Source organism: Gopherus flavomarginatus, chromosome 20, assembly GCF_025201925.1.
Source record: "Gopherus flavomarginatus isolate rGopFla2 chromosome 20, rGopFla2.mat.asm, whole genome shotgun sequence".
In the NCBI taxonomy this organism is placed as follows: Eukaryota; Metazoa; Chordata; order Testudines; family Testudinidae; genus Gopherus; species Gopherus flavomarginatus.
In genome coordinates this window covers 18,393,992-18,404,037 of record NC_066636.1, presented here as the reverse complement: position 1 = coordinate 18,404,037, position 10,046 = coordinate 18,393,992, and the positions used below count along the sequence as shown (strand labels likewise).

Below are 10,046 nucleotides of genomic sequence, written 5' to 3'. Positions count from 1 at the left end.
TGTATGGAGCTATGAAGGACCTGGGGGGGAGGGAGGGAAGGCTGTATGGAGCTATGCTGGACCTGGGGGGGAGGGAGGGAAGGCTCTATGGGCGCTAGGGAGCTATATGGACCTGGGGAAGGAGGGCTCTATGGAGCTATGCTGGACCTGGGGGGCGGGGCAGTGAGGGAAGGCTCTATGGGCGCTAGGGAGCTATATGGACCTGGGGGGGAGGGAGGGAGGGAGGGCTCTATGGGTGCTAGGGAGCTATATGGACCTGGGGAAGGAGGGCTCTATGGAGCTATGCTGGACCTGGGGGGCGGGGCAGTGAGGGAAGGCTCTATGGGCACTAGGGAGCTATATGGACCTGGGGAGGGAAGGCTCTATGGAGCTATGCTGGACCTGGGGGGCGGGGGAGGGAGGGCGCTAGGGAGCTATATGGACCTGGAGAGGGAAGGCTGTATGGAGCTATGAAGGACCTGGGGGGGAGGGAGGGAAGGCTGTATGGAGCTATGCTGGACCTGGGGGGGAGGGAGGGAAGGCTCTATGGGCGCTAGGGAGCTATATGGACCTGGGGAAGGAGGGCTCTATGGAGCTATGCTGGACCTGGGGGGCGGGGCAGTGAGGGAAGGCTCTATGGGCGCTAGGGAGCTATATGGACCTGGGGGGGAGGGAGGGAGGGCTCTATGGGTGCTAGGGAGCTATATGGACCTGGGGAAGGAGGGCTCTATGGAGCTATGCTGGACCTGGGGGGCGGGGCAGTGAGGGAAGGCTCTATGGGCGCTAGGGAGCTATATTGACCTGGGGAGGGAAGGCTCTAGGAGCTATATGGACCGGGGGGGGGAAGGCGGGCGCTAGGGAGCTATATGGACCGGGGGGGGAGGGCGGGCGCTAGGGAGCTATACGGGACTCGAGGATAATTCCAAGGGGCTCTAGCCTGGGGGGCTGCAGAGCCTGGCCGGGCTCTCTAAGCCCCGCACTGTCTCTCTCCATGGGAGGCCTCGGCGAATCTACGCGCCCGGGAAAGGTATAACAGCCCCGCCCCCCCGTGGGGTGGGAACGAGGCTGCTGGGCTCCGTCCGTTCTCCCCGAGTTCCCATGGCAACAGGGAAGAAGGCGCCGGAAGGGGCGGAGCTGCGACGCACCACCCTTGTGACGTGACGGGGCGCGTGACGTCACGCTGTTGTAACGTCTAAGCCGGCCCCAGCCCCGCAGCTGACGTTGGGCTGCCGGTGAAGCTCGCTAGGGGGCGGAGGCGGGAACTGCCACCTGCACTGGGGTCAGAGGTCAGTGGAAAGCCCCCCCGGGGTCAGAGGTCATCCTAGAGCCCCCCTAGGTCACAGACCTGCTGGGGCCAGGGGGTCATTCCAAGGTCAGAGGTCACTCGGGGTGCCCTGGGGTGAAGTTCGGGAGGCTGTTCCATTCCCCCCCAACTCCCCTCCGTTCCTTAGGGACCCCCCAGTTGTGGGCTTCCCCTTCCTCACTTCTTGCTGCTGCAGCCTGGCCTGGGTGGGGGCGGGGGCTGAGCCCCCCCCCAACCCCCCTTTCAGGCCAGTGGTGCAGCTGTAAGTCATAAAGCCCCTGCTGGTGTGACAGAGCCTGGCTGGGGCTAGTCCAGTCCTTGCTGCGCAGCCCCAGGCAGAACGGACAGGATTGCCCCCGAGTCCCCACCCTGCCCCAGATGCTGCTAGCGGGCAGTTGTGAACTCAGCATCTGGGGAGTGGGCCCCTTGTGATGCTGCTAAAAGCCTGAGGCGAGTGATTCCTGCTCGTTGCACCCGGCTGCATCACCAGCTTGCGTTCCTACAGAGACATTTGAAGGCTGCGTTGGCAGAGCAAGTCTCAGTGTTTGCTGTCTCTGCACTAGAAGCCATGTGGAGGAATTGTGTTAGGTTGGCAAGAAGGGGGCTTGGTCGTGGTCCGGATCCAACGGTGTCACGCTGCGGTGTCGTTCGAGGGTTAAGTCCAGCTGCCCCATGCAGTTCGCTCTGGAGCTCCGTGGTGAGTATCACTTCCCAGTTTGAGAGATGCATGAACTGAGCAGGGAACAGGGAGCCAGAAGCCAACAGGTTTCTAATCTTAACTCTGACCCTGATTCTGTTGTTGGCTTTGGACATATCACTTAAACTGGGTCAGAAGTGACCACTCATCTGTAATCATTCAATTTCTGGGTGCCCAGCTTGAGGTCTGCTCTTCAGGGTTACTGAACATCTCCCAGTGACTCTGCAGTTGTGGGCACTCAGGATTTATGAATATTAGGCCACAGTGTTTCAGCTTGAATTCACAGATGTTGAGGCACCTAAAATCAGTGTCTAGTCTTAATTTCTCAACCTGTCTGCCTCCCAGTTCCCCATAACGTGAAGAGAGAGAGAAATGTCTTGGGGGAGGGGGGTGCTCTTCTACCCTATGGCGAAAGGCATTATATAATCGCCAGCTACTATTAGTGGTTGTAAATTTTGAAAACCATTGAGTTAAAGACAGTTCAGCTTCCTCCTATCTATGCAAAATGATTTAGTATTCTAGCACAGAACTGCAGTTCAGATATATGCTTTTAAGGTGAATCTTCTCCAGCCTACCCATCTAATAGTTCAGTTGGCTGAAAACGCCTCTGATGGAATAGAGAAGACAAAATGGAGAGAAATGTCTTTTAGTCATTCCCTTATTAACTTGGTGAAAGCTGTAGGTTTGTTTAAAAATGTGTTCTGTGCTGAGAGAGTGGATGAGTGGCCCTGTTTCCCAGGCTACTGTGAGGAAGGGGTGGCTAGCACTTGCAATTCTCGGAAAATAATCAGAAAGAATTCTTGTGTCTGGAATATGAAGCATTATGAACAACACTATGTTATAACAAAGATGCTTTTGCCTTTCTTAAATATAACAAATCAATCCCATCAGAATTTCATTTGCTATATTCAACTTTTTCTTGAGTATCTCATAGGTTGCTCTGTGTGATTTGAATTATGTACCACCTTCTCTTCTGTTCCTTAGAACAGTCACAGAAGACTTTATGCCACTAAAATCATGTGAAGGCATTTTTAATCCCAATTGCTATCTTGGAAATATTTCTAGCAGATAACGTGATTAACACATTAGGGCTACCTTTGTTACAGGCAGCAATCTCCTGAATTATAACACACTATAGTATTTGGGCCAAAACTTGAAACTTGAGGTTTGAAGAACAAAGAGCAATAGAAAAGTTTTCACAGACTTTGATTGCTCTTCAAATGAAGAGTTATTTTTTAAAACCAAACTTTGATCTGCTACGGTTTGTAATGTGGCAGCAGAGGTGCTGAAACTGAAAGTGATTGTAATCAAAAGCAAAAGTGACTTTATTGATCTGAGATGCATTCAGTCAACAAAGCATCCATAATGACTGTAAATTGGATTTGGAAACTTGTATATCAGTTGCGTTTTAAAAAAACAAAACAAAACACTTAACTGTGAGTTGTGTTTATAGAGCAATATTTTGCTACCCCATTAAAGTATACTCTGCTTACTTGCGGAAAAAATTATATACTGCTGACTTGATGCCGTTTGCTAATTGCATCCAGTGTGGGAGGAACCACTGCATTTCTACCCTGGAAAGAATGTTCAGAATATTTGGCTCATTGTGTCTAGCTAGATCTCACTAACAGCTGGACAAGGTGGGGGGCTGAAGACTGTGTGCGGACCACACCAGTCTTCAAATATGTGAAAGACTGTTAGAAAGAGGACAATGGCCAGTTGTTCTCCATGTCCTCTGAAGGTAGGATGGCCAGTTGTTCTCCATGTCCTCTGAAGATAGGATAAGAAGTAATAGGCTTAATCTGCATCAAAGGAGACTGAAGTTAGATATTAGCAATCCTTATAGTCAGCAGGTTTTTCTAAGGGGAGGTTTTGGAATCTCTATCATTAGAAGTTTTTAAGAACAGGTTAGACAAACTAATACTTAGTCCTGACATGAGTGCAGAGGGCTGGACGAGATGACCTCTCGAGGTCCCTTCCAGTCCTACAATTCTATGAAACACCTGTCAGAGATGGTTAGCTTTACGTAGTGCTGCCTCAGTGTGGGGGATTGGACTAGAGGACCTCTCAAGGTCCCTTTGAACCCTAGATATCTATGATAAGGTGCCCTTATGTGACTCTGGATTTGTGTGGTGGTTTTTCTGTCTTGTGACTACTTCTGAAAACGTGTTCAGTGTTCACTAGATAAATAACAGCATCCCATTGCGTCATTGCATGGAAACCTTCTCACAGGAAGTAAATGGAGAATGATGTTTTCCAAAAGGGGATGCAGTCAGGGTACCTTTCAGAATTGTCTAGTTAGACCCTACGCAAAAAAGAAACCCAACAGAAAGCAGGCAGATTGCATATATGACTGTCTGGATCTCTGCCTTGTCAAATGGGATGGATTAAAGCTTTCATGGTGCTTTGAAGGCTCAGAGTGCTAGATGGATGCTTAGCGGGATTATTAGGAGATGGTCACCAGCGTCACAATATCTCAACAATTTCTTTTCAGACCTGGTTCTCTCAGGCCAGACAGTCAAAGGATTATGCCCTCCCCAACTCCAGCTGGAGCCAGGGCATGATGGATTTGTATAGCAGGTTCCTGGAGATGTGTAAAGATGGGACATGGAAAAGGATTCCTTCCTACAACAATAGTGTTGATCATATACCAGGCAAGTCTTTCTGGGGTGTGCATGCGTGTGTGTCTTCCTCTGGAATTCTGGATCAAGTAGTCACCCTACTTCCTTTACCTTCTCTGATATGTGCTGGGGTTGCCACTAAACCATTGAAGACATGAACTGGTTCACGTGCTTGAGTTTTCCTCCACCAACACTGGTGTAAATTCAGAATAGTGCTAGTGGGGACTGGTGTAACTGAGGGGAAAATCAGACCCCCCTGTCTTTACCCTGAGATACTTTTTGTGTGTGTGTTACCACTAACCATCTCACATTCCTGTTGCCACCTCCTGGGTAGAGTCTAAATATCAACCCCAGCTCTGGCAAACAATGTCTGTTCACTCTCCTGTTTGTAAGTTCCTGTTCTGGACCAGACCAATGAGCCATCCTGTCTCTGACAGTAGCTGGTAATACAACCCCTTTCCCCCCTAGCGAATAACTATGCAAAGATGGTCGTTTCATCCCAACCCCAAGCAGCTGATGGCTCGGTTTAGATCCTGAACCTTGAGGATTGATATCCCTTATTTACCCCTCTCTCCAGTCAGCGTAACTCTGGAGAATAGTTTCTTTATTTCTACGAGTGGCGAATCTTTTTGAATCCTGCCTCTGTAATATCTTGTGTCCAGCATTTCTAGAAGTCAGTTACCAAATGAGAATTCTGTTGATGTTACTTCCTGTTAAATTTCCTTGCCTGTATTTTGGTTTGGATCTAAACATTCCCCTTCCCTCTATGCAAGTGTTGTTGTGGTCAGTTGTTTCTCCTGCAACCATCTCTGTGTTTCTTTCCATGCCGCCCTTCAGCCATGAAATATGCTTCCAGTCTGCCAAACTACTCTCCCCTCCTGCAGACTCATGTCCTTGGAGGCTCCCATAGGAAATGAGTCAATAGAACATTAGAAACAAAAAAAAACCTTTCTTCCTTGTCTCCCTTCCTCTGAGCTCCCGTTGCACCCTGTGAACTCTGGGCCTGTCTGTGTTTTGTGGCTGGCTCAGCAGTAAGCACATTGCCCTAGCTTATCAAACAGCAAATATCACCTGTGTTCTAGTGCAGAACTAGAAAGCGAAACTGACTAGCCTGGCTTTGCAGTTCAACTCAATCAAATCTGTAAAGCATCCGTAATGGAAAAATAACCTTCACCTTGTAACAGTTTGAATCGTAACAATCCAAGGGGTCGTTAGCCACACAAGTAAGGGATTTAGGCCCAGATCTACAAACGTATTCAGGCTCCTAACATCCGTCATAGGCGCCGACTCCGTGGGTGCTCTGGGGCTGGAGCGCCGACTCCGTGGGTACTCCGGGGCTTGGCTCTGTACCCACTGGCAGCCAAGCTCCCTGCCCTGCCCGCCCCCCACCACCTCCCAGTGCGCCAGGTCTCTGCTCCTCCCTCCCAGTGCTTGCAGCCACCAAACAGCTGTAGCAATCTCTGGGAGGGAGGGGGAAAGAGGCAGGGCCAGGAATTTGGGGAAGGACTTTAATAGGGGCAGGGAGGGGGTGGAGTTGGAGCAGGGACTTTGGGGGAAGGGGCTGGACAGGGATGGGGGTGGGGACTTTGGGGGAGGGAGGCCAAGCACCCACCGGCTCCAGAAGAAGTCAGAGCCTATGACATCCACGGAAATCTTTGTGCATTGGGACCTTTGTTTTTAGCCTGGTGCTGTGCCTTTAACTCCTAGCAGCTTTGCACCTTGCTGCTCATTTGTTGTCACTTTTTTCTTCTATCTTGCTAGAATCGCTGAAGCTGACGTCTGAGAAGGAGCGGAAGGAAACCCGTCTCTTCCTCAGAAACATGGATACGGAAGGAGTGGGCTTCGAATATGCCATGTTCCTTAACCCGTCTGAGAAAAGGATGGTGTGTCTCTTCCAGCCAGGCCCCTATCTGGAAGGGCCTTCGGGGTGAGGAGATCCCGTTAATTGTCCTGCCTGAGAGTTGTGATCCGCTTAACCGCAATTGACGGGTGGGAGAGTGGCAGCGCTCATGCTTCAGGAGATCACGTTCAACCCTGTCTTACGTCACCTTCCCAATCTGCCTTTCAGGTTTGCCCACGGGGGCTCCACTGCAACGATCATTGACAGCACGATTGGGAGCTGCGCTATATTTGTTGCTGGCAGGGTGATGACAGCCAACCTCAGTATAAACTACAGGAAGTAGGTGAATTAAGGCTTCTGTGTAGCCGCAGGGCTTACCAGTAAAATCAGGGGGCCTGTGACAGTGCAAAGAGATTGTAAGCGCTTTGAGGCAGAGCCTATCTCCTGGGTCTGTGTTTGTGCAGCACCTAGCGCTGTGGTTCCACGACTAAGGGTCATATAATAACTTCAGTTGTGTCCTACTCTGGAATGGTTTGACAACTTGGGGCCCTTAGGTTTGTAGCCGCGTTCATCCAGAAAGATCTGAGTATGCTTGCAGCTCAATCAATGTACTATTGCCCAGGCACTAAGGAATCGCTCGCCCCTCTACAACATCCAGACAAGCCTTTCTAAGGAACAGTGGGCTTGCAGTTAAGGCGCTGGATTGGGATCTGGGTTCAGACTCCCTTTAAGACCCTGGGAAGCCACTAGATCTCTCTGCTCCCTATCTGTAAAATGAGGACATCACCTTTCTACCTCACTGGGGTGTTGTGAGGATAGTCACATCCTCCTAAGTACTCCTCAGAACAAAAGCCGGTTCATTTCTATACGCAGTAGAGCAGCGTGCTATCGAGGATGGCTCTGCAGGCACTGGAGTGACAGTGTGGGTGAGGATGTGATGTCAGAGTAAAAGCTGATGTTGGGAGCCACTGCTTAGACTTTCTGTCCTCTCTGGGTGATACAGCTTACTTGTTAAGGTTGTGTTCTCAACTTTAGCCCAAGCTTCATGAAATTCTCTTTCTAGGAAATTTTAGATTCCTTCACCCGCCACTAAAGTGCTGCCACCTCTGGGGTGGAACGCGGTGGCTGTTCAACGGTTCATAGACGTGCTACTCAGCGGCATAGGACAGGAAGTGGAATCTCACTAACAGCCAGCTGTTTTCTTCTCGCAGCCCCATTCCACTGGGCTCGGTGGTCTTGGTGGACAGCAAAGTGGACCAAGTCGAGGGAAGGAAAGTGTTTCTGTCCTGCCATGTCAGGAGCATCGATGGCCAAACGCTTCATGCAGAGGCAACCGGTAAGGCTCATGCGGCTGGCTTTACTAGATGAAGTGGAAGCTGTGGATGCTTGGCCCCTGGGCAGTCAGGTAGGGCTGTGCGGCCTCAGACTTTCTGTCCCAGTGGAAATAGCTTTGCATGGGGAATAGAAACGGGATCTGGCACAGCGTGTGCCTTCCCATGCTGGTACCTGGACGTGACCACACTGAATGAACCCCTTGTGACATGGAGTCCTGTTTGCTCCCTCCCCTTCCCCATCTCCAAGAACCATCTGTCTCTAGGTGTCCCAGTCTAGATGGGTCATCAGTGAGGCCAACCCCCGCGGAGCCTTGTTCTCTAAAAGCACCAGCCTCAGCAGCAGCAGGCTCACCAGCCACCTGAGGGCAGCAAAGACCTATTAAAGTGCGGTGCACGGTGCAACCTGCTAGCCAGCCCTGTCCCACTGAAGTCAGGGCCACTTCTCTGGTGCAGGGCTCCTCGCTAGTGGATTGTGCTGTAGGATTGAGGTCTTGACCTGGTCTCTTTGCTGCGGAAGGTACACACTGTCTGAAGCAGTAAGGAAATACCCAGCACTGGCCCTTGCTGCTGCTTTGCAGAGACAGACTGCAGCTCCAAGCCTCTGTCCCTTTCACAACCTGGGTGGAAGCTGCAGGGTCCCCCTACTGGAGCTCTACCTGTCTGAGAACAGCCCTGTGCCATAGGTGGCAGAGCACAGGACAGATGCTTCCTCTCCCTGGGAAGCGACAGGGCCCCGCACACAGGTGGCTCTCTGGTTGCTGTGGCTGTTCTGAGCTGACACTTCCATCCTTTCTTCCGTCCTGGTTTAGCTCTGTTTATCCGGCTGGATTCCACAAAGTCCCTGCAGCAGCAGATGAGCTGCCAGTGAGTTGTCTTGCCCCGACAGACGACCAGGCTGCAGCCGAGCCCACTACGGCCTCTGCTTCTCTCCAGTTGCTAATTCCCTGCTCTGATCTCTCCTGTTCTGAAGAGAGAGCTCTGCCCTGGACTTCTCCTGATTAACAGTGACATGGTGCAGATTCTTCTGCATTCATCGACTCTCTGGAGGCCACCTCTGCCCATTGGGCTCTACCACAGCTGTCGTGTCGTCCCACCCTTCGCTGGCCGGTCAGTTTCTGATTAACCTCTGAACATGAAGATCTCATTCGTTGCCTGCTGTACAGGGAACTGCTGCTGGGAGTTGGTGCCGTCTATGGACGTCAGAGTCAGCGAGCTCTGCATGTTGCTGTGTGTTACAACTTCAGATGCTTTTATCAAAGGACAAATGCAATTAACCCTTGGTCAGCCACTTACTGCATTACAAGCATGTAGATTCTCTCCGCTCTTTCGGATATCTCTTACTGCAGTTTCCATTTTGTCTGCCAGCCCTCTTGTCTGCTGAGGAAACTTGCGTGCTGGCTTGTGATCCAGCATGCTGTCTGTCCTTCAGAGCATACGCGATTTACATGCCTCGGGATGGGTAACGGGTTTTAAAACCTTATGCGCTAGTTCAGTTCAGGTCTAGTTCTACTAGACAGGGTGATCCAGACCCAGGTTGTATCTCATACTCTTGCCTGTGACCCATTCTCCTTTAGCATGGAGAAGTGTGTGTGGGGGTGTGGTGGAAATTTGGCTTCCATGCCTAAAAGAAGGAAACCTAGGACTTAATTTGTCCCTGTCGTGGGATCTTAGTGGACAGATGTGTTAGTGATGCGCAAGCCCGAAGAGAAGCCAGCCCCTGCTCTCGTAAGCTCTGCAGCGCCAACGCAGGAATGAAAAAGTAGATCGGAGTCCGGTTATGGGATAGATCTATGGAATTGGAAGGCACCGTCAGGCAAGAGTCACCGCCAAGTTTTGCAGAGACATTTTTAGGGCTGGTTGAAAATTTTCAGTCAAAACCTTTTTTCTTTTTCATGGAAAATCGGGCCTTTGATCAGACGAAACGTTTGCAAAATGCCTCTGCTTTCCACGGCAGACGTACGTGTTTTCCATCAGTAAACGGAGCACAGGAATGGACATGATCTTGATTCCGAAATGCTGCTGTGATTCAGGTGCCTCTCGCTCCTGTTCTGTGTGGGCCGGGATCCCTGGCCAGGTTACGTCTTCCGTAATGCAGCACAGCTGCCCTGAAGTGGGGCCTGCCTCACCAGGAGACTGGAAGCGTGAGGCACCCCAGCAGCATTTCACAATCACGTTATTTGGGTAACAACAGATCTTAGTCAGGCTGAACCTCTTTCCTCTTCAGCAACTTTGTTCTCCAGGGCCCCAATCCTGCAAGGAGCAGATCTCAGAG

General features: G+C 51.0%; 1 protein-coding gene across 3 annotated transcripts; it reads left to right on the top strand.

The window, feature by feature from the left end:
- Positions 1-1,150: 1,150 nt before the first annotated feature.
- LOC127038170 (acyl-coenzyme A thioesterase THEM4-like) lies at positions 1,151-9,105 on the top strand. 3 transcript variants are annotated; one of them, XM_050930645.1, is made up of 7 exons: positions 1,151-1,265; positions 1,849-1,979; positions 4,474-4,633; positions 6,362-6,527; positions 6,669-6,779; positions 7,652-7,776; positions 8,584-9,105. In XM_050930645.1, exons 2-7 carry the CDS (start codon positions 1,851-1,853, stop codon positions 8,640-8,642), a joined length of 750 nt encoding a protein of 249 aa, XP_050786602.1. In that variant the 5' UTR covers positions 1,151-1,265; positions 1,849-1,850; the 3' UTR covers positions 8,643-9,105. The 3 variants fall into 3 exon arrangements, with proteins under 3 accessions (XP_050786602.1, XP_050786600.1, XP_050786601.1); XM_050930643.1 differs by having other exon boundaries at positions 1,846-1,979; XM_050930644.1 differs by lacking the exon at positions 1,151-1,265 and having other exon boundaries at positions 1,661-1,979.
- Positions 9,106-10,046: the final 941 nt, after the last annotated feature.

What these genes read in the sequence shown, in the direction of transcription:
- LOC127038170 (XM_050930645.1), top strand. Translation starts at nt 1,851, where the DNA reads ATGTGGAGGAATTGTGTTAGGTTGGCAAGAAGGGGGCTTGGTCGTGGT. An exon ending in TATCTGGAAGGGCCTTCGGG is followed by an intron (nt 6,528 to 6,668) that starts GTGAGGAGATCC and finishes TCTGCCTTTCAG; the next exon opens with GTTTGCCCACGGGGGCTCCA. An exon ending in GCTTCATGCAGAGGCAACCG is followed by an intron (nt 7,777 to 8,583) that starts GTAAGGCTCATG and finishes GTCCTGGTTTAG; the next exon opens with CTCTGTTTATCCGGCTGGAT.